The sequence below is a fragment of the Rhinolophus sinicus genome, linkage group LG11 (assembly GCF_036562045.2).
Source record: "Rhinolophus sinicus isolate RSC01 linkage group LG11, ASM3656204v1, whole genome shotgun sequence".
NCBI lineage: Eukaryota > Metazoa > Chordata > Mammalia > Chiroptera > Rhinolophidae > Rhinolophus > Rhinolophus sinicus.
In genome coordinates, this window is record NC_133760.1 from 58,162,640 (window position 1) to 58,186,707 (window position 24,068).

At 42.4% G+C, this 24,068-nt stretch overlaps 1 protein-coding gene across 1 annotated transcript in view; it reads right to left on the reverse strand.

Moving 5' to 3' along the window:
* The window catches only part of MGAM2 (maltase-glucoamylase 2 (putative)), a 69,636-nt gene that overhangs the window by 28,827 nt on the left and 16,741 nt on the right, over window positions 1–24,068 (reverse strand). The window contains exons 13-28 of the mRNA XM_074315261.1: window positions 23,065–23,184; window positions 22,063–22,147; window positions 19,701–19,818; window positions 14,830–15,001; window positions 14,175–14,291; window positions 11,437–11,591; window positions 11,208–11,292; window positions 10,294–10,350; window positions 9,704–9,828; window positions 8,776–8,864; window positions 7,942–7,991; window positions 6,138–6,305; window positions 4,753–4,908; window positions 3,331–3,594; window positions 1,610–1,764; window positions 284–452 (exon numbers count right to left, since the gene is read on the reverse strand). Of these exons, the coding sequence (XP_074171362.1) occupies window positions 284–452; window positions 1,610–1,764; window positions 3,331–3,594; window positions 4,753–4,908; window positions 6,138–6,305; window positions 7,942–7,991; window positions 8,776–8,864; window positions 9,704–9,828; window positions 10,294–10,350; window positions 11,208–11,292; window positions 11,437–11,591; window positions 14,175–14,291; window positions 14,830–15,001; window positions 19,701–19,818; window positions 22,063–22,147; window positions 23,065–23,184 (2,085 nt within the window). The remainder of the gene's footprint in view (window positions 1–283; window positions 453–1,609; window positions 1,765–3,330; window positions 3,595–4,752; window positions 4,909–6,137; window positions 6,306–7,941; window positions 7,992–8,775; window positions 8,865–9,703; window positions 9,829–10,293; window positions 10,351–11,207; window positions 11,293–11,436; window positions 11,592–14,174; window positions 14,292–14,829; window positions 15,002–19,700; window positions 19,819–22,062; window positions 22,148–23,064; window positions 23,185–24,068) is intronic.

Consider the following 24,068-nt stretch of genomic DNA (forward strand, 5'->3'; position numbering starts at 1 on the left):
CATAGTCCACAGGGAATATATATGCATGTGTGTATATATAATATATATATTCTAAAAGACTAAAAGATATCTATCTATCTATCTATCTATCTATCTATCTATCTATCTATCTATCTAATATTTTTTATGGACAGAGGGCATAACATATGGCCTCTTTTCATCTGAGAACAGAATTTATCAGTATAAGGTAAAGCTGATGAAGAGGGTACCATATATGGGCATATCGGTTACAATAAATTCACCCAAGAGAAACGGATGGAAAACCTCATTCTTCTGTGCTTACCCCTGGTGGCTCATCTCGGGCAAACATTCCCCACGTGTTCCAGCTGATGTTTCTTTTGAAAGTCGTGTGCTCAGTTTCCCCAAAGCCATAGATGTTCTGAGAGGGGAGGCGAGTAGAAATGGAAAGGAACGTGTCGTTGAAGGTGAAGCCGGGGAGCTGCGAGTCCCAACTGCAACACAAAGGAAGACGTGACGCGGAGCTGCTCACAGGCCAGAGCGAGCAGAGGAGACATGGAGGATGTCTGGCTGACGCAGAAGCCTCCTCAGTCATTGCACATCTGGATCTAGGTTCAAATGTTGTGAGATGACCCAGGGCATGAGAATGGCCGTGACCCACTACCACGGTTCTCTGCTTGCATTTTCATTCTGTAGTTTGCAAGACTGAGAACTCCTTCTCTTGGTTTTGGGCCCCTTGAGAGTCTCACTCATCTCTGTATTTCTCGTTCTCATTGCCTGGCAGATCCGCTTGAATAAATATATGACTAAATGCATAAGGTTTAAGCAAATTTTCCAGTAGAAAAGTGTGAAACTGTTAGACTGACTTTTCCAGATTGGCCAAAGAACTTATCAAAGAAGTCAACAGACAGTCAGACATGTAGTCAAAGGGAGCCTGTCTGTCCACATGCCCACATACAGGTGACAGTTCCTGTGAAGATGGTCAATGTCAGCTCCAGCCCAAATCCAGACCTTCAGTTCATTCCATTCAGCAGCAGGAGAGGAATGAGATGTGATCACTGTGAGAAAGCTTTACCTCTATAGAGTAAGTAGAAGCCAAGACTATCAGATGCCATTTCACTTTTCTTAGTAACCTTTGCTCGTCTCTCCTGACTCTTTCTTTTTTTTCTTTCTTTTTTTTTAATTTTTAAATTTTTTTTTAAATTTTATTTTATTAAATTTATTGGGGTGACAATTGTTAGTAAAATTACATAGATTTCAGGTGTACAATTCTGTATTACATCATCTATAAATCCCATTGTGTGTTCATCACCCAGAGTCCTGACTCTTTCTTAATGAGACATATACAGAATGGATTTCTATCGTACGTTATCTGTTGTACTCAACAAGAACAGGGAGTAGAACATGTATTTTTCTTTTTCTGAAATCAAGCAACACTTAGTATTTTTAAACCCTTGATTAATTTTTCTTGTTGAGTTAATGACTCATTGAAAAGGATATCCCCACTGAATTTGGGTGAAACAGATATCCTCACTTTAAAAAACAAACACCCCCATAGAGTCTCCAACTTTAATATTTCACTTGCATTAATTAGAACTACTGTAATTAGATCTAGAACCACTCTAATTAGAACCAAATAAATAGTGCTTACATCACAGTGTCGGAGCTTTTTCGTCGAATCTGGATTCCGAAAGGATTGGTCTGAATCCTGACATCATACAGACGGTTTTCAGGGGAGCCAACAGGAGAGCGAGGGGTGTTCAGAGGCACTGGCACCTCATACCTTTTATTAGTGGGATCATAGATCTGACAAGGAGAGAGAAAGAGACTTTCTGATGGAATCTCAAACCCAAAACCCCCTCATGCCAACTCGTAAAATTCAGTTCCCATCAGGAGGCACCAACTGATGTGAAGTTTACCCATCTGCTATACCGGAAACAGGTCCTGAACTGCAAAACTGCCTCAGTAATACCCACTGGGAGGCAGGGAGGGCACTCCCACTGAAGAATGTGTGATGTAAGGGTGTAGACTCTCATGGAGAGGGAGAGGGAGGGATGGAGGGAGGGAGGGAGGGAGAGAGAGAGAATGAGACAGAGAGAGAGAGAGAATGAGTGTGTGGCATGTGCACGTAACTGTAAGATTATGTGTGAGCACATGTGTATATGTTAGACATTAGAGCACTGGGTTTTCATACAGACTTGGAGATCTTCTTACTAGTGGAGCTGCCAGATGTTGCTCACCTTTTCCATTCCTAAGATTGTTCTTGTGTACCCACCATTTGTTCCCACCTACCTAACAGGATTGTTGTGTGGGAGAAATGAGAGAAGGGCACAGTGTTACGCAAGATCAGGGAGCATCGCCATTTGGGGCGGTCGTCCTTTTTCTCGTCACGGTGTTCGCCTACATACTATGCTTAGGACAAGTCCTGTCAAAAGCCTTACTTCTCATCACTCTGTTTCTCCGACCCAATGCAGCAATATTCCCTGGGAGCCTGTTAGGAATGCAGAATCGCAGGCCCCAGCCCACCCCTTCTGAATCTGAATCTTCATTTTCACAAGATCCCCAGGGGTGATTCATCCAACATGAAAATGGGAAAAAGTAATGTCTAGAGCTAAGCTGTCCAAGGCGGTAGCCGCTGGCCACATGTGACCATTAAGCACTTGAAATTGCTAGTCTGAACTGAGACTCACTATAAGTGCAAAATACACACCAGATTTTAAGAGTCGACAGTAGTATCTCAATAAGTGTATTTGGATTACATGGTGAAATGATAATATTTTAGCACACTGGTTAAACCAAATGCTATTAAAATCAATTTCACTTGATTTTTTTTACAAATATATTTTAAAAACTATGGTTATTAAAATACACATGTGGCTCACATTGCCTTCTATCTGGGCAGCTCGGTGGGTCTCAGAGTGTAGCCTCTTAACTTGGGGCATCAGCATCCCTGGGGAACTTGCTAGAAATGCAAATTCTTGGGCTGGAAACCCTGGGGGTGAGGCCCAGCCATCTGAGTTTTCATAAGATCTTCAGGTAATTTCGATGCCTGCTAACACTGCAGAACCTCTCCCAGAGAAACAACTAACATTGGAAGTGAGTTAATGCCACTCATGAGTTTACCATAGAGAAGATACATCTTTCTCAGGGCTGAGAAAGACGTTTCTGACTTAGAGTATCCATCGTTATAGGAAATTCACAACCCTGGTAGATCAAAGGTCACCTCCTGGGTCTACTGTTGCCTACCTTTCTGATTTTTATCTCTCTGGGCCTCTGCACCCTTATCTGTACAAGACCCTTGAATGACTTCCATCCACACGGAGCTATACGTTCAGACCAAGCTGAGGACCAGACCGGCCCCGCGGGGATTACCTTGAACTGCAGCATGTTTTCTGTGTGATAGATCACCCGGAGGGTAAGGAAGCTGGTTTCCGCAGAGAGAGGACCGGCGGCAGCCGCCTTTGCTGCAGACGGGGGTTGTGTGTCCCGTGGTGCTGATGTGCCTCGTGTTGACTCAGAGGCCGTCAGGTGGGTAAGGTCTGTGGTGATGCCAGTGGGCAAATACTGAATGTTACTGACAGCATACTTAGGGATGGTGTCATAGAAACAGGTGGGTACGCCAGGAACGGTCGTGTGCTGGAACAAGAGGAGGAATTCTCGGTCAGCCGAGGCTCTAATTACTAAAGAAGTCGGTTAGCACAGACTAAGTTTCTGACACCAAGTCCATTATTAGGGGTTGAGTTACATTCACCCCAAAGATGTTTAGTCCTGACCCTTGGTACCTGTGAAGGTGACCTTATTTGGATATAGGGTCTTTGCAGGTGGTCTAGTTCAATGAGGTCATCCAGGTAGGCCTAATCTAATACGTCTGGTATCCTAATTAAAGGGGAAATTTGTACACAGAAACAGACATGCACCCGGGGAGATGACACCATGTGAAGATTAAGGCAGGGATTGGGGTGATGTTTCCATAAACCAAGGACCCCAGAGATGGCCAACAAACCACCAGGAGCTAGGAGAGAGACATGGGACAGGTTCTCCCTCACGGCCTTCCGAAGGAAACAGTCTTGCCAACACCTTGATCTTGAACTTCAAGCTCCCAGAACACTGAGATAATAAATTTCTCTTATTTTCAGTCACCCAGTTTGTGGTATTTCATCATAGAAACCCCAGCAAATAAATACATTTCTCTCTCTCTCTCTCTCTCTCTCTCTCTCTCTCTCTCTCTCTCTCACACACACACACACACACACACACACATACATGCCTCCTATTACAGGTCAGTAGTGAGGGTCAGAGGAAACCGGATCTGGAGGCTGGAATCCTAATGCAGGGTTCTGCTCCCCGGGTCCCCATTGCCCCATTGTGATCTTGAGGAAATCACTTCTTTTCTCCGGCTTTCTTTCTCTCTGTTTTTCAAATGGAGAGAAAGAGTTGTACCTCACCTTCCTGCTTGGACTCTCGAATAGATGGGGGAAAACCACTTAAAATACTCAATGCACAATGTATTATTGCTATGGTAAAATGAAAGTGGCACTTAAAGTAATGTGGTTGGAGGAAAGAGAGAGCCAGAGCAGCAATGAGTCTCTTCTGATTCAGGATCTCGGAGGAAAACACGGATCACCCCTCACTCAGAGTTGGCAAAATAATGCGTCCTTGGACAGAGGGTCATTTTCCTCCTAAAGAATGAGTCCGTCCAAACCAGCAGCACTCAGCTAGTGTTTTCTAGGTGCCTATCGTGGGACAGTCTTCACAGTGTCCGGCTCACTGTGGCAACCCGCTCCTCACACGTACCTCCCAAAGGCATCCCCGCTGGCTGCAAATCTTCTCAGAGGCCGTGGGCTCCTCAGGGTAGCAGTTGAACTTCTCCAGGTCACTGACCAGAAGATGCCACGCAATGGAGAAATTTTTTCCCAGGGCCAGTTTCTTGAGATCAGTGATTCTCACCACCTGAGGAAAGAAAGAAGAGGCCACGGTGACAAATGAGGAGATACCTGGACAATATCCTTCTCTGATGGGCTGGAAGTCAGGGCTGGGAGAGCCAGCCCTTCATCCAGTACCACTTAGCCATGGAGCAGGTGGGAAATCATTGTTTTTCCTCTGGGACTTTTGACCTCCCTGTCAGGAAAGGCACTTGGTTTATTCCTGAACTTTCTCACCTCCTGGAGTCACCGTGGAATATCGAATGGGAAGGGCTTCGATCATGTGAAGGACTACAGGTCAGAGGCATGGTTGTCATGTTAGACCATTGCCTCTGGGAGTGATGCTCATACATTTTAATAATACGATAATCATAACCATGGCTAAACTTTACTGAGCACGCATATGGGCCAGGGACGCTGATGACCACTTCATATGATGCATTATCTCTAGTAATCCTATACAGCGATCCTCTGCTCTGAAAAACAGGGCTACATCCATTCTGCAAACCAGAAAACAGAGGTTCATAGAGGTTTAATGTTTTGACCAAGATGGTAGAGCTAGGATTAGAATCCCATTCTGCCTAACTCTAGAACACAAGTTCCTACCTTTGCTCTCTGTGTTGACAAAATGGAAGGGGGTTGCCCTAAGAAGGTGGACTTGTTAGCACTTGGAATATTCAACTAACAATTGGAATCTTTTGTCTGAGATTATCGTGTAAGGGAATCATCCAATAAGAATAAAACTGGATGACTCCTTGTGTTTTATTGAACTCTCATTCTCTATAATGATATATTTTTTAAAAAAGCTTAAAACACTAAGGTAAAATATCAGCCATGTCTCAAAGAGAGTCTTTAACTTCAACGACAGGGTAAATGTGTAAATACTCTCCAGAATGCATCGAATAACATAGTTCAAATAATGCATCAAACTACATCACAAATTTAAAACTAGACATGTTTCCGGAAGCAGCATGTCCAGTTTTAAATTTGCCCAGAGAAGAACTGTCCTCCTTCAGTGTTTCACTGAAAGAACTGTCCTCTTCATAGTGCTAACAAAGCAAAGCGTAGGGGTCCGTGTGACGCACACACACGTTTCTCCTTCTGCCTCCTGCCTACGATATGGTCGATTTCCCAGCATGCCTGTGGTCTCTGTGACTATCCAAACTCAAAAAAGCAAGGGAGAGCTAGTTGTCAGAATCTCAGGCCAGGGTTTTTGGCAAGGGCTCTACAGGATGACAAGATGGAACAATCTCCCACCTTCGATGAAGCATTGTAGTAAACGTTTGAAATGGTGGTGCTAACATCCTCAACTACGACGCTAAAGTTGGTAGGTTGCTTGTCCATTCCCAAGATTATGATATCTGTAAACATGAGGTTGTCAGGGTCCATATAATTATTACGTATAGTTTTTGCCTGTAGATGGTTCTAGGGGGGAAAAAAGTCAGATTAGAGACCAAGTACATCACACTTTAACTATGCCCAAATACCACTCAACTTCTTTCTTTCTGAGCTCTGTTATGTCCTTTATCTCTGAGGTTCTAAATAGTGCCAGAGGATTGTCCCCAGAGAATTTGTTAACCCACACTCTTAACAGTCCTAAATCTTTCAGTAATATGTCATGCTTGCTTTGGTTCACTGGTTATTTATTGATTTTGTTACTCAGAAAATTTTCCTGTCATCATGGAATTTTCAAGTGGACAGATGGTATCACAAAGCAAACAAAAAGACACAAGCACACAAGGGACCCATTGGCTCACAAAGGAATAGACATATGTACAAAATAATGCCCCCCCCCAATTGCTTCTTTTCATTTTAATAATAATGCTCATAAGAGCTAAGATGTATATAAATACTTATTATGTGCCAGGCACTGGACTAAGCATTTTACATGTATTATCTCAATCAATTCTCACAGCAAACTATGGGATTGAATCTATAATGTTCCCCATTCTTCAGATCAGGAGACTGAAGCCCAGAGGCATTAGATAACTTATTCAGGAAACCACCGTTCAAAAGTGACAAAGGTGAGCTATAACAAAGAAGGTGGAGCTAAAAACTAAAGCTAAAGGGGAATTAGGTTGAAAAGGAGCCACTCCCCAAGCTTATATGTTGTATGAGTCCATTCTTGTAACATTCTTGAAAGGACAAAATTACAGAAATGGAGAACAGATCGGTGGTTGCCAGGGGCTAAGAAAGGGGAGTGGAGAGAGGCAAGTAGGTGCAGCTATAAAAGCAACATGGGGGCTTCCTGTGGTGATGGCAATGTTCTCTATCTTGGTAGCATCAATGTCAATAGCCTTATTGTCACATTGTCCTATAGCCTCATGAGATGTAACTGGATAGGGAGTAAAAGCGAGCTCTCTGTATTATTTCTTACCACTACACGGCGCTCTATAATTATCTCAAAATAAATAGTATAACTGAGAAAACAATATGAATTTAAAAGAAAGGAGACATCAGGGAGAGCGTGCCCCACAAATAAATCTCTGCCCATGTACAATCAGGCTTCTGAGAAAACCACATTAGAATTCTCCCATCATCTGCCTGTCTCATTGCCTTTCTTTCTCTTGGTTCCCTTGGGAAATAGAGACAAGGCAAGTGACATTATATCTTCTAACCTCTCAAAACTGCCACTTCATGACTGTGCCCAAGGCCATTGTTTGGGGGCTGAAAAGGAAAACTCCTAGCCAAGAACTTCCAAAAGGTACTCACCCCCCGCCTCCCCGACACACACACATCTCCACATACCACACACACTTGCACCCTCTCAAATAAGGGCCCATCTTTGAGGCCAAGACTCATCCATAGAAAACTCAGAGTCAATGATTATTTTTCCCAAAAAAAATATGAGTTCTTCATTGAACTCAGACTGAATTTTTACAGGGCTTATACATCTAACACACATTAAAAACTTTCATTTTAACTTTAATCCTTTCCGGGGCCATGGGAGTCAGGCAGTGTCCCTATTCCCCATGACTAAGCCCCTCAGGCAAACCCAAAACTCAACAAGCAACCACAGAAAAGAACGCACACAGTGTGTTCTTCAAAAACCAGTACTTACAGAGGTGACAGAAAAATTATACAGAATATATTTCCCTTCAGTGACAGCATCTGAAAGACAAAGGTTGAGGGGTCCCTGTTACAAAGGACACAGAAGCTGTGCGGTCACGCTCTCCCCTTTGCCATCCAGCTCTGCTCACCCACGTTCTACCCGTTTCTGTCAAACAGCCACAAAGCTTTCCTGCACACGTGAAACCCACGGGAACAGCTCCCTCCTCTGAACTCCCAGGGCACTTTGAAGGACAATGTTGCTGGCATTGAGAACATTTTGATTCACACTGTAATTGCCCAGATGCACAACGCACATATCCTGCTGGACCAGGAGGCCCTCGAGGGCAAAGTCTGTATCTTATTTATCTGCACGTCCCCTGCACACAGTGCAGGAAGAAGGAGCCAATCAATATTAATAAATCCTGGAGCACAGGCAGGGCAGGGTTTTTATATAATCACAGAGCATAAGCTTATGGGAGGTACTTATATGGAAATCCTACAGCGGAGAAACACACTGCGCAAATGAGATACTTCCTCCTCAACAATAACCAAAGCAGTTATTTTACAAGTCTACCAGCAAAATGTGTTATTTGGTATTAATAACGATACCCAGAGGAGAGAATGATTAAACTAAATCCAATCATGTCTGTTGCTTTGGTAGAGTCGAGAATATACCAGCTGCTCATTTGAAGTCTATTTTAATGCATGATAATTGGCTAACCACACTTCCGAAGAAATGGATTCTAAGCTACAGAAATCGGCATCGATGACAACAGGGTTTGCGCCAGCCCGCGGTGACGAATTCCACGGGGCACTGCAGTGATGGGACCATAAGGAGATCTACCTGCAGACACACCGTCATCCCAGTACAGCTCGCCCTTTGCTTCTCTCTTATAGTCCAAGGCAATAATGAGTCCTAGGGAATTCTTCCGACTGTGAAAGAGCAATTCTCAGATTCAGAGAATGAAGAAGAGATAGAACTATATTAAACCAGCTCCCTTCATGCCCCATGGACATAGAATCTCAGCGGCTACTCTAGAAGCTGAGTATGTATTGACCTTGTATGGGAACATGGAAGCTGGGTGTGAGTAGACAGCAGAGGTTAGTAGTGAATGAACCCAGGAAGAACAGTTGGAGGTGACGGTTCCTACTGAAAACTGAGTTTGCAGTAATACTAACAATTAGCATTGTTGGATGCATACTATGGGCCAGGAACAATTCTAAGTGTCCTATGTATATAAAATCAGTCACATTGTTTCATTCAAGCCTCATAATAACTCTAAAAAGTCAAACTATCATCATCCCTGGTTTACAAATGATAAATAGAAACACAGAGAGTACGTTGACCTGGTAACACATCTGGTATATCGTAGAGCTGGGGCTAGAACCCAAACTTTCTGGCTCTTGACCTTGCAGCTATGTTGACTTTCATATGATAACTTTTGTCTCCTATTTAACTTGCATTCTCTCATGCCTTAGGAAATCTACTTGAGGACAAGTTCTCACCATAAGGAAATCCTCATGAGTGATTGCTTTGACTGTTCTTATAACCTGATTCAATCCAGAAGTGAAAGACTAAGGAAATGTAAAGGCTACATTTAGTCCCTGCTAAATAAAGACCAAGATGCCAATTTGGGGCCAATCTTACCTTGAAAGATGGGGAGGAAGATCACTAACTGGATATGTCGTCCCTTGGTTTATCTACTTTTCATCCCTATTGTAACCCTTTGGAGCAGGACAGCAGTCACACCTTAGAAGAGTGAGGAACTTACCTTGTCTGGGTCGTTGTGTTTGGCTGCTGGGTGGGAAATATGTAGCCCCCTCGAAGGTGAAGTCCTATCTTATCAGGCGGCAGTAGCATCTCCACCAATTGTTTCCTCCATTGGACGGCTACTTGCTAACAAAGGAAAACGGATTAGACAATAGGCCGTTTGGGCTACGTGGCACCTCGGAGACCTTGTGGTTCAGCAGCCTCATTTTAAAGAAGAGGAAAACAGAGACCCCAACTGAAGTGACCTGCCCAAGGCATACACGTAATAGATAGCAGAGCTGGGTCTCCAACCTCCCCGATTTTCATGCTGTGAAACCACAACTGGGCTTTAATTCTCTCAGTTTTCACAGCCGAAGTCCTGTTACAGCTGTGTAATAGGCAGGTGGACATAATGAAACTTCCCATCAGCCTAGGCCAGTTATTCCAATGATTTCACTGTACATTTGGGAAGGCCTTCCGCACAGAAAAGTACCCACAATCAACGGAAGGAGAAAGCTCGTACGATCATGCTACCCCAAGCTCCCCACACTGCAGCCTGGGCGCCGCCTCTGCCAGAGGCAGGTGTGTGGGCCCCACGGCCGCCTCACTTACTGTCTCATAGTCGTACCAGATGGCGTCGGGTATGTATGCTTTCACGCGGTCCACACCCTAGGGGAACGACAATGAGCAACCACATCAGGAAACCCCTTTCCCGTGTGCACAGCAACGCCACACGTGGCTGCCTCAACAATCCTGAGGAAGGCTGGCACCTCCCCCCCTACAAACAGGGGCTCAGATACTCAGACAGGTTGGGCAGTTTCCCAAGTTCGTTTTGCTTCGAGGCTCCGGACCTTTCTAAGAGAAGCAGAGACGATATGCTTGCACGGAGTTACCTGTGTAATCTGACAGGTGGGCAGAGCCTGAAGCTGCCAGGCCCCCAGGAGAGCCTTCAGCACGACCCCTTGATGGTTAGCAGGACGTGCCATGAGATGGTGAGGTGTGAACACCAGCTCCACGAGTATGTTGGCAAATCTTCATGTTTCTACACTAATCGCCATATAACAGACCCCTCCCCTCCCTCCCCCACACTCCTCCCCTCACCCCTGCCCCAAATCACACTCAGGGACGGTACTGCGGTCCCTGATCCATGGACACCCTTACCCAGAACTCCTCTCTCCCTCGCTGCTCTGCTCCCCACCTCTTCCCTCTGTCTAACTCCAAGAGCATGTCCCGTTCGGTCAAAGGGAAACACGCACAGATGGCCAGCCCAAGGCCTCTGGAGCCCTGTCCGTTCAGACGCGTCAGGGCGAAGGCTTTGATGTGATCTTGCCAAATGGAAACTGTTTGCCTTGGGGAGGCAGATGGTCCAAGAATCATGAGTTTTCTAATTTCTAAACTTTCATGATCTCTCCCTCATTTATATTCATGTTTATATTTAAATGCAGCCAAAGAGACCCAGGCCTCAGCGTGTAGAGCCAGGAGAACAAGGGTGATATCCCACCCCATTGTTTAGACTATAAACACACTTCATAAAGAACAGGCGTGATGAGGAGTCCAGGCCCCCACAAGAACTGCTCGTGCACCTCCCAGGTAGCCGGGTCCTGGTAGAACCTGGAAAACAGAGAGGCAGGTGAAGGCTCCATATGGGAAGGCAGTACATTATACGGCAGCGAGGTCCTAACGAACCTTGTTCCTACGAACAAGGACAGTGACATTACAATGTGAAGGGGAGGCTTTGCAGGTCAGGACACTTACTCATGGACCAGAGGCCTCGCTACAGTCTCGCCATAGGCATGGGCGCGGTAGAAAAGGGTGTAGAGATAGGGCAGCAGGGTGTAGCGGATGTTCAGATAATGTCTGGAGGAAATCAGCAGCTGAGAGTTTTCACCAAAGGCAGCAGGGTCCTGGTCCTACACGGGAACAGAAGCAATTACTAACTATTTCCGTCGTATTTGAAAAATTCCCTTCTGACAAGAAGTTTTCTCGAATGAAAGCAGCTATGTTCCCCACCTTAAAGATGTCAAAGCATTTCCAGAATTGAAAGGATCTTGGGCCTAACTCCTTAAGTTTATAGATGAGAAAACCAGGTCAAAATTATATGACTTTTCCTACGTAAAATTGCAAGCAAGTGGCAGAGTTGAAATTGGACACGTCTTCCAATACAGCTCCATGGCGGCCTCAGGGTGATAAAGGAACCCACAGAAATTACCAAGGAGACAAAGGGACTATAGGGGGCCCTGCTCCCCCCAGAGCTGCTCCAATTTATTTTCTATATTGAGGTTTCTCATAATACTTCATTTGGCAAATAATAATAATAAAGTTATACTACTACAAAAAAGAATTTGAAACCCATATCCATACATTGCTATAATCCATCATGATCTATAATCCATCTTTTCCTTTCCATATACTTTTATGACTTGTGTCTAGTTTGTAATATTTTCACCATCAAATTTGTTTTATTTTCTCTATCCCGAAGACCGTGACCTCTATTTGTTCTTCAATACACAAAGTGCAAAGAAATCACAAAGACAGTTTTTAGCAGATTTCATCCAAGAGCAAAGAAACAACCCTTTAGAAAGGTAATCTAATTTTCTTAGAACCCAGGAACCAACATTTTCATTCAATGATGGACACTCATTTTGTTCATTTTCCTTGTATTTGGAAAGATGCGACATATATGTACATCTTATTTAGACTTGTCATCCTGTACTGTATCACGGGGACTAATTTAGAAAAAATGATCTGAATGTATTCTTTTCTTTTGTTCCCTAAGTAGCCCATTTTTCCATTTCAAATAGAACAACACCGTGCGACCAATCTATGCCTCCAATGCAGGGTTCAATGAAAACCCTGAGGCCAAACACCAAAGAAGATACCACTCAAAGGTCTCCATCACTCTGATCTCCAACTGAGAAAATCTAGAGCAGCACAATCTACCCTGGTGGTCACGTGCCAGATGGGGCTAGTAAACACTTAAGATGTGGTTAGTAAGACTGAGGAATGGAACTTCTCATTACATTTAATTATAGTTAATTCAAATAGAAACCTAAAAACTGAACTGACGTAAAATAGTTTTCCATTAACATAATTTTATTGTTTTGGTAGGAAGACGTGTCACTCCAACTGCTGAAAATTTAGCTTCCAAATGAAGATGTACTGTGAGCATAAAATGCACCCCTGAATTTTGAAGACTTAGTATAAAGAAAAGAATATAAAATAGTTCATTATTAATATTTTTGCATTAAATGCAGATTGAATTTATAATGCGGAAGGTATATTGAGTTACCTAAAATATATTAAAAAGAATTGCTCCTGTTGCTTTTCACTTTTTAAATGTACAGTTAAGCACCCACGCGTGGCTCTCATTATCATTCTGTTGGTCCGCAGGAGTTGAGAGGAGAGAAACAAGCCCCATAACCTCGCAGCCTGAGTGCTCTGAGAGCTCTTATCTGTGTGAGTCCTTCCAGGCCATTTCTTCAGGAAGAGCACCCGCCCTCCCTGCTCCCAGCCCCCTGCTTAGAACTCAGAAACGCTGCTTCATCTAGATCACAAATGGCTGCGAGAGCCCAGGGATCAAACACTTTGAGGATCTGACTGCGAATCTTTCCCAGGTTAGAGACATTGACAATTGGACAACGGCAAGAACTAGAGCGAAAACGATCATCAGTAAGGTACTCTAATGAACCCATGAAGAGGCAAACCACTCAATTTGAAACATTCCAGTTGCAGATTACTTCATTGAAAGAAAGGGCATTCCACTTTACTTGCTCCTGCCATCGCTGAACATCTCCCTAAGAGGGACTTTCAACCCATTTTATATACTCGCCCATCAAAAATGTGATTTTGTATAGAAGAGGAAAGAGACGGGATGAGTTATGAGAAGTAGTGGGGAGTGGTCTCCCAAACCACTTAAAGAAAGACGGAATGTAGTAACAAGGTGAAAATTATTTTCAGGTCACTGGCCTGCCCCTCCCATATCTAGGAGTGGTTTCCCTCACATTAACCAAAGTAAGATACCAGTGGACTCCAACTGTCCCATCTTATATAAGGTGGTAACAGAAGTGAGAGCAGCACCATAGAAACTTTAACAACCCTTCTCACCTTTGCTGTTGAGTTTCCAACAATAAAACCATTATATCCTCTATATCTATCTATATCTATATCTATATATCTATATATCTATATCTATATCTATATCTATATCTATATCTATATCTATATCTATATCTATATCTATATCTATATCTATATCTATATCTATATCTATATCTATATCTATCTATCTATATCTATCTATCTATCTATCTATCTATCTACCCTTTTCCACACACCCTTACCCCAGTATCCTGCTTTTTAGGTCTATCACCCAAAATGTATCTATTCTGCTCCTGCATTTAGGGCCAACCTGTAGGAGTTTCTTCAACCCCTCTTTGAGAACAAGTAGATCAGATAATCCAAGAAGTTCTCAGCACGTCTCTTGGGGACCTTACCCTGAACCCAGGCCCATTGTGATTCCTTGATAGTGGATAAAATGCTCCAAGTTGCATCCATCTTCTGCAGAGTTCCTCTGTGACATTTAGTGAATAACCACAGATGTTGGCACCAACCTGGAGAATTAGCGCACATATAAACACAGTGATCAGGGAGGGAGGAGAAAGTGTTGACTGTATACTGAAGTGATAAGGGAAAAGAGAATCTCGCTTATTTCCATCATTCCATGACTAAAGAGGCCCTGGGCTTTCAGGGAAAAGTCCCAGCCAAGGGGGAGATGGAAGCAAGTGTGCATCATGGGTAGATGAGAGGAAGACTGATTGTTACATCAGGGGCTCCCCTCACTATTAGGTTCCCAATTTCATACTTTGCTATTCACTGATGATCTGTTGATGGAATTTTTCTGTGATTCTAATACATTTTACTTACACTTCTCTTTCCTAACCTCAGAGATCTCCTGAATGACAACCCAGTGATGAAGTGTTACCATCCTATCTTCAGAAAGCAGCTCACACCACACATAAAAATGGATTTTTCCAATACATATCACAGGGAGACATGTGCTCCTTGGTTTTCAGACACCTCAAAGACTGATCATGGAAAGAACGTCCAAGGACAAAGCTTTAAAGCTCCTTGGTTGACAGTGAAACTCACCATGGGGATGCCAAACAGATTGAACTCAAGGATACTAGGGATGGACCATCGGAGATCATCCCAGGTGGCCGCGTTGTCCCCCAACCAATGAGCAGCAAATTTGCCAGATCCAGCAAAAGTAGAACGGGATAAGATGAAGTTCCTCTTATTGTGGAAGATCTGCTTCAAGGCCCTGAAAAGAGACACCGTCAACTGAACGTAAAGTGAGCTGGGGATGTCTAGGACTTCCCTGTACCAAGGGCAGCAGTGGGCTTTCCAACCAGAAGAAAACATCAGGTGTCATCAACCAGGTGAGCAAACTAGATTAGTATTTTCAAGAGCTTCTTTTGCACATCTGGGTAAGGTTTCAGACCTCCCATAAGATGGTGCAAACCTCTCCAGTCCAGCTCTCCAAGGAATTTCTCTAGGCTCCTGTCCTCCTGATTATGTTTTCTCCATCTTGTTGGATCTGGTTGTGCTCTGGCCCTTTGGTCGACAATACATTGGAACCATGGGACCTTGGCTCGATTGCCTTCCTCTAGAAAATGTGTTTCCAATGTCCCTTGGCTCCATGCATTGCTGCCCACTCACAATCCTGTGTAGCACAATACTAGCTCAGGTGGGAACCCTGTACCTGCTGCTTGCCTTAGAGGAGAGTTTGTATATCAGCGGGGGCTCTGGGTAGCTGGGTTCCTCTGAAGTTTCAGAACTTATTGTCAGCAATTCCCAGTGTTAGCAAATCTTCATCTAGGCAAACCCATCTTAATTGAAATGAATCAGTCTCCAAAGATGACATATGATACTCTTTACGAAGTTAAAAGCAATTGAAATAGAAAATATTATTTTCAATGTATTAAATATAAAATAGTACATATCAAAAAAGCTGTATGGAAAGGAAAGGGACGGGATTCAGAAAGGATGGGGGTGGGGGTGGGGTGGGATAACAGACAATTAGATGTAGGCTATTTTCCTAGCTGTTATTTAGAACATTCTTTTTGCATAGGAACTTCACCGAAATACCTCTCCTTGCCTTCTTCCATGCTCAACAGTTCACACCTTCCTTTAGTGTTCTCAAACTGAACAATAATGCAACTACAGGATGGTAATACCTGAGCCACAATTGCTTCCAGGTCTTTGCAGGCAAGCTCTTCTATCTTTCCTTCCAGTACATGGTCTTGGACAAGCGTACCACCAGGCACTGGACAATTCCTCACTACCACTGCCTCAGGGTGTTATGGGGAGTGTGTAAATGCAATGCAAAGTGACTTAAATTGACAGAAGGGAGAAAATTCTGAAGGAGAAGACTGGTTTGAGGAAGTCAAGTGCTCCATTCTGACAACTGAATGGCCAGAAACAGGGGGCTGAATGGAGGCGAGGACTCATTCTCCAACTCCTCTCCTTATTTCTCCTTGATACAGCCTAGCAGATGGTTTCTTTTATTCCCATTGGCTGGAGAGTTTACTGCACTCTGCAATCATCAGTCGTGCAAGAAACACACTCAGCTTATATAAAGTGAAAGCGAAACAGGGATGAAGTTATCTGAGTTTACAGTTTAGAGTCAGGCCACATGGTAACATGGATTAGATAACAGTGGTTTTTTTACAGCTTGGAGGAAAAATAATATTCAGAGGTCCTTAAGTCTCTGTTTTGCATCTCTCAGGTTTGGCCTCTTTATGGTCTTGATATCTGAGAGGATCTGTTCTCTTTCTGCCTTCAACCCAGAGAGAAGTGAATTTCATTCTCTGGGTAGACCAGTAACCCCGTCCCCAAACCATATTTCCAGCTAAGGCCAAATATTCATCAGATCTATGACTTCAATTCTCCTGATGGCCAGTTCCTACTGGATGAATATCTTATCTGTTGTTTTAACCAACTCTGCCTGATGCCCAAAGGCCAAGTTCCACATATCTCCACTGTTCTCTGGGAACTCAGACCTTTTAACTATTAACCATAGCTGTAAGAACATATTAACCACCCCCATCGTGATTTTACAGCAGTTTTATCATATAGGGACACTAGCAATAGAGCGATCTGAAACTCTCTTTCCCTCTTCCTGCCCTACCTGCTCCTTCTTTTTCACCCTGGTCACTTATCCACTCTCCCTTCCACCCCCACCTTCCATTCTTAGATAGAAGCATCTAAGAGTCACAATAGAGCAGAACAAGAAACGAATGTGGGAAACGTCAACCCAAGTCTCTCATTTCAAAGATGATGGAAGTGAGTCTTATTCGTGTGAATTTCCCAGGAAAAATAGAATGAGATAGAAAGAAGTCAGAAAAGAGAAGATAACAAAATAAGACATGTTGAAGCTCTTCTTTTAATGAGATTAAAAAAAACTTGCATTTACTGGACAAGGCCTCTCTCACCTGGACAGCCAGCATACTGTTAAGTCATGACGGCAAAATGGTGCTGGAAAACGAAATAAGCGCAGTCTCTGCCTCTCGTTCATCAGATCCCCTGTGGGCCTACCTTGCCCTTCTCGTTTTTCTCAGTCCAGGCATTTGCTCAACAAACAGTATTTAGTACATACGCTATTCCTCAGGCTAAGTATACAGGGGTTACTGTGTCTTCAGGGAACTTACAGTCCAGCAAGACAAAAAAGTGAATACTTAAAAATTATCACGCAAGGTGTTTGCAGAATAAGCACACTGCAATATCAATAAAGGTAGTGCAAATAAAGGGGGAGATCATCTTTCCCTAGGACTGTCAGGAGGTTTTCCAGAATTTACATCTGAGGTGAGGTTTTCAAGGTAAGTGCATGTTTGCAAAATGGACAGGGCGGGGGTGGCCATTCCATACAGAGAAGACAACACATGCAAAGATGTGGGAGAATGAAACAGCATTTCAACGTGGGCACAACAGCAGTTATAAAATATGAGGAGCAGCAACGATGAAACAAAAACACTATGAGAGGGTTTAGTTATTAAGTGCCTTACAATTTTGTGAGGGTGCCTGGATTTTATTGTATAGAAAATACCAAGCCACAGATCATTTTTCACGGGATAGAAATGAGCAGACGTGTGATTCAGAAAGATCACTTTGACAGCAGTACAGAGGAGCGCTTTTGAAACAATAACACACATTCAATATATCCAGGGGTCTTGTTAAAATGCACGTTCTGATTTCCAAGGTCTCGCGTGAGGCCCCAAGATGCTACATTTCTAGTATGTTTCCAGATGAAGCTAACGTTGCTGGTCCTTGGGCCACACTGAGCAGCAAGAGTAGAGGACAGATTAATGGGAGATAAAGCTAAAGTCAGGGAAGGGAGACCACACATGGGACTAGTGTAAGCTTTGCACGAGCGATGATGATGACCTTAGTTAAGAAGTGGGGACAAAAGGCAACAGTTACAGAAGTGCCTTAGAATCAAAAGGATCGAAGACTGATTGCAAGTGAGGGTGTGATGGAAAAAAAGAACTCAAGGGTGATACCAAGTTTCTCACTTGGGAGTCTAGGAGATAAGGATGGTGTCGCTACCAAGCAAGATAGGGAATTTAATGGTTTCAAACGTGATTAGCCAGACTGGAGGCTGGGCCGAAACACATCACAGAGTAAGGTGCATAGTATTAGAAGTACTATAAGATATCCAAGTAGAGAAGGTCAGAGGGTAGTTTTGGACATTGGGCTCTGAAAAATAGGGAGAGAGCTACGTTGGAAATACAGATTTTAAAATTATCAGAATAAATTACAGAAACACCTGACAAGGAATATATTACCTATACGTTGGCAGAAAATGTAAAAAGAAGCCTGAAGAGGGACCCCTAAGACTTATCAATAGTGGGAATAGAGGAAAAAGATCCAGATACAGAGGTTGAGAAGGGACAGCGGGGAAGAGAGCAGGAGTGACAGGATAGGGTGGTGGCTCAGAACCAAAGGAGCCAAGTGCAAAGACGTGGTCGCTGAAGTCAAATAAAAGAAGGACTGAGGAAAGTCGCATAAAGTCCCATCAAAGTCTCGCTGCCCCTAATCTCCACTGTGGAGTTCTAGAAACACCGGAACAAAAGGAAACAAGCAGAGAGAGTCTAAGACACTCTTTCCTAAGCCACTGGAAGGTCCCCAACAAATCTTCGAGCACTTTAGTTTCCCTGTCTGTTTTGCAAATTTAAAATTAAAATCTTCTTAAACTTAGCCCCAAATTTCTTGCTCTTTTAGGTATAACGATTATATTTTACCAAGGAAGGAACGTGGTGGGGGAAGTTTGCAGGAAGCTAGTCCTCAATTTACAAAGTTATCAGCAAAAAATCCATGTGACAAAGTATGAAAAGGACTGAATACCTTGCAGGAAACATCTGTTGCTTTGTTAGACTTTCGTAATGAGTGATGGTGGTGGTGGTGTTGGTGGTGGTGTACGTCTTGGGAGACACACAGGGGACAATTGAGAGGGACACTGGGACAGGCAATGAAGAGGAAAGCTAGGAGGGCGTGGTATAAATTGCCAGATAAATACAGGACCCTCAGGTACACTTGAAGTTCATATAAACAATGGATAATTTTTAGTATAAGTATGTCCATTGCAAACTTAACTGGGTGTCCTGTATTTTTATTTGCTAAATCAGACAACCCTAGTGTGATAACCATAGCACATTCAGTAATAGTACCCAAGCAAGGGCTGACTTCTAATTGGGGGAGTGGGGTGTCTAAATACCTTGCTCATTCTTGCCTGCTAGTATCCTTAAAACCATTAGGTTCCTTAGTCACAAGCCAATCAAAAATAATCCTGCACAGAACCAAGGGATCAGATAAGAAGACCTCTTACATAGCCTGTAAGATCTGAGCTTCTAGATCCCGGTAATTACAAAACATATTTGAAAAATATGCATAGAGATGACAAAAGAAACCTTCCATTTACCAGCTCCCCAAATCTAGAATTAGGGAGAAAACCACGTGCTTACGAGTCTGTGGCTCTTGCCATCAAGTAGCCGTACAAGCTGTGGACGTCATAATGAAAGCTCCAGTAAAACTCGGCATCCATGCAGAGGGTTCCTGCAAAAAGCACGCGGTCCAGAATTCCTGTGGGGAAATAACCATCAGTGAGGCACTTCCGTCTCTACCAATTCTAACAAAAATAACCACCCGGTCATTTGCTTCCTGGTTCCTGTACCTTCCCCACCAATCTCCACTTGACAAAAATCCTTTCCAGATTTTAAATTCTATCCTAAATGCCACCTCCTCCCTGGGGCCTACACTGACCCCTCACTGAGATGAATCATTAAAATTAATTTGCATTCCCTTGAGCTCACAAAGGATGGTGTTCAGTGGAGGCAACCCAGAAACAACTCAGAGCAATGGGAAGTTGCTCTGAGATGGAATATAAACAAAGTACGCACATATATCTACACACATTTAATCGAGGAGAATTAAGTGTATGAACAGATATGAGGTCAGTAAAAAGGGAACATATTCACTCAGATCACAAGCATTCACACCTCAGTTATACTTTTTTATTTTTTAAATGAGAAATGATATTTAGGTAGCTTCATGAATAAAAACTCAGCTCCTGCCTCTAGAAATCACCATTATTACTGTATTACCCCTTTCTCATGCCTAAAATGCTCAACATTTTCTGTCTTGTGGCCTGCCATTTTGTTCTCCCCTTCTTCTCCTTGTAGACCAATAACTGGGGGCCATATCTGCCCTCCTTCATGAAGCCTTGCCTATTCACAGAAACTTAGTCTGAGGCACAATTCTAGAAAATGGTAGAATCACGGAAGACTGAGGTTGAGTTTTTCCCAGCAGCCCAATAGAATAAGCGTTTGGAATGAGAAATTATGTTTAGTTATAAAACAGAAAGAAAATAATATTTCTGGTACAGCTCAGTTTGTGAACTGAGATTCACAATCACTTCAGCGAAAGGAAAGGACACTAAGATTTCTCCACCGGCAAAGGTAATTTATTTAAGTCTTTCTCATGCTAATGAGTGCTACCTAATCCTGAAAAGGTGAAAAGCAGGTCAGCTATGAGGCAAAGCAGCGGGTCATACGTAGGTAGACAAAACGTTTGCTGGGAGGTAAGGAACGGGGTGGATGCCAGAGGCAGGCAGAAAGTGAGAAAACTGCAGTGTTCTGTAGAAAAAAAAGACAAATTTTGGCTAAGAAGAAGATTAAGAGATTAAAAGGGAAATATGATAAACTGATCCACAGTGAAAAACATTGGGGGAACATAATCTGAGCTGAGAAGTATAACTGGGGGAAGCAAACCATAGGTTTTGCTTGTTAATTGGTTTGAAGTCAAAATTCCTTCTAAAAAGTTTTCCACTCCTTCAGTAACCAAAAGGGGTAAAGAAATGGCTAAGGCTTGGCCCAAGGGAGCAAATGAAGTGGACAAACCGGAAGAAACTGGCTGAGTCTAGACAGATGCTCACCAAGCCTATACCTTCTTCCTGGGAGTATGAGATTATATTTCACATTTTTCCTGGAAGTTTAGCTAAGACTATATGATTGGACTCTGGTCAAAGAAATGTGAGCAAATGGAAAACAACCCAGTTCCAGTCCTGTCCATAAAGCTCCCTCTACCTTCTCTCTCCTTCACCTAGGAAGCTAGAAACAAGGGACTCCGAGATGAGAGAATCAGGCAAGGAAGTAACTAGATCCCTGAGTCACTGCTTGGATGAGAGCCACGCTCCTCACACTGGAGTATTATATGAGCAAAAAACAAACTTTTATTGTGTTAATCCACTGAGACGTTGGTGTTCATTTGTTTCCACAAACACTATACTGTTTCCCAAACACACACACACACATTCTTTCAAAATCAGGGACTGGAAAATTGACTGACTAGAAATGGGATTTATAAATAAGAAGAACTAACAGGAACCATTGATGCTTTAAATTATCAGTACTGAGATAAACAAATACACCAAAAAAGTTCATAGAATTACAGATTTAGTCCAACAGAAGCAGTTTGTATTTCCGATATTCTGATATGCTCATAAAGTTTAAAATTGAACCATGTATATAAGAGGTTTGGAGGAAGGGAACAGGATGGAAGAATGCAGTACTCGAGAGAAGAGACACAACCTCTCTATCCTAAGGAGGTGTGACCTTCACCACACTCTTGCCCTTGGATTATAACAGCAAAAGGTGGTCAGAGACCAAACAAAGCAGCAAGGTCTCCAGTAGAGGAGTGGTCAGAGGGTTGGGGTGGGGGCATCCCTTGAACTGGGAAGTGAAATGGCTCTCGGCCACACTGAGTTCCACTGAGGTTCTTTTAAACATGGCTCATGTCTACATCAGTCACAAACAGATGAAAACTTACGAGGAGTGAAAGGAGGATAGTTCAAACTGTTTTTTGCACATCGATGATCAGAATTTGGGTAAAAGTTCGATACTTCATCCATGTCCTTCAGAGACACAAAGTATACAAATGGAAAATGTTACTGACATACAGTTAGTTGTTGAGGAAAGTTTACTGAACTAGAAGCCAGCTATCTGGGGTCTCTTACTAACTGATTTTGGGATATTAAGGAACCTTCCTAAATTTTCTTGACCTCTGTTTCGTCTTTTAGATCTGATTGTATCTAAGGTGCCTTCCAACTCTAAATGATATCAGGCACATTTTATGTTTTATACATTGATTTCAATCATTTAATTAAGAAATACCATTCCAAGGGCTGATTCTTACCTTATTAAGTTATGCTTTTATTGTTGCTGATATTGTTTCAGTATTGTTTTAAAGAACCTAACATAGGATAATATTCTATTTTATAATGTCCTGTTTTTTTTTTTTTTTTTTTTTTTTTTTTTTACTCAATGTGGGGCAAGAAGAAGATATAATTGAGATAAAATCCATTTCCTTAAAATATATTAAAAATAGCTGATGCATGGTCCTGCTAACAAATAAATTTTCAAATTTCAAAGAAATTTCCCCATCTGTATCCTCTAAAAAATAAAAGGAGCTCATTAAATTCTTCTCTAATGATTAAATTTAAATTTAAGGAATCACTGTCACAAATAATAGCAACTGTAGTTTCTGATAAAACAGTTTTTTAAAGCTGAAAGACAGTTAATGGAAGAAAAAGCTGAGACTAAGACAAAGCAAAAGACTTTCTCAAAAAGAAATAACCAGTTGGTGGTAGATTGAGAATTAAGATCCAGGGTTTTGAGGGGTCTAATTTATTGCATACCAGTGTGGCATTATGTAAAAGGATTTTAAATACCGCTATGTGAAACTATTTTATTACAGCTTGGGATCAGAGTTCATTTCAAAACTTGAACTATCCATCTCCAAAAGATCTTTGATCCTGGAATAACAACTTACAATCCACACTCCATCAAACTCCAGAGTTTTATGAAACATTTTGAACTCTTCTGTCCACCACTCAGTACAGACTGGATTCGTGTAATCAGGAAAGACAACAATGGGGCTGTTGGGAGGCTCCTGAAGAGCAAAGAAAAAGAAGGCAGCTGTGGTTGTTACTTTGTTCAATGGTTTCCTCACGCATTTATTGCTGGCTACGATTTCTTCTACTAGAAGTCCCATGGATCTTGTCATTGTAGAATCCAAATCTGTGACTCTCCCCTCCGAAACTAAACGGTAACATAGATGCAAAGAACCAATGGGAGAAACGAGAAATGAAAAACGACCGATTCTATAGTTAAGAGGCCGTCTTTTTTCTCTATGATTAAAAGAAAAGTACAATTTCAGTATGTCAGGCCAATTGGGAGAAGAACTATTTAAAATACTGGAAAGTCTAACTAGATAAGGTTTAGAAGGGGATGATTGAATTTGTTTAATGTGTTGTTAATTAAAGGTCATCTAAAACCCGCTTTGAATAATGCTGTTTATAAATAATGTGTTGTTTTTTGGCATATGAACAAATCTTTTTTAAATGGCTAAATGAATTTTGTGCTACTTACTCAAATCAAATATTTCTTATTCTACCTTCTCTTCCTATGTATTCCTACCGAAGATGAGCTTTTAACATTTTCCACAAATAGCACAAAGATATAACCATAGCCAAATTACCGAAAATTCTGAATTGACAGGATACAAGCTTTTGTGCATACATTCTTGCTTATTTTCCCAAAAAAGGTTATAGGTTGTCATTTAGGGACAACTTTACACTCAGGGCATATAATGAATATCTTACCGTATGTTATCTGATCTTATCTAGTTACCCGTCTATCATCTCCTGGTTCTTTGTTTTAGGTGATGGGGCACCAAATAATAATCAGAGGTAATAATCAAGCTCAGAAACAGGTGATGTGGCAAAGGAATCACCTACACCACCATTCTACCTGGAGCAGGCCTAGGAAACTTCA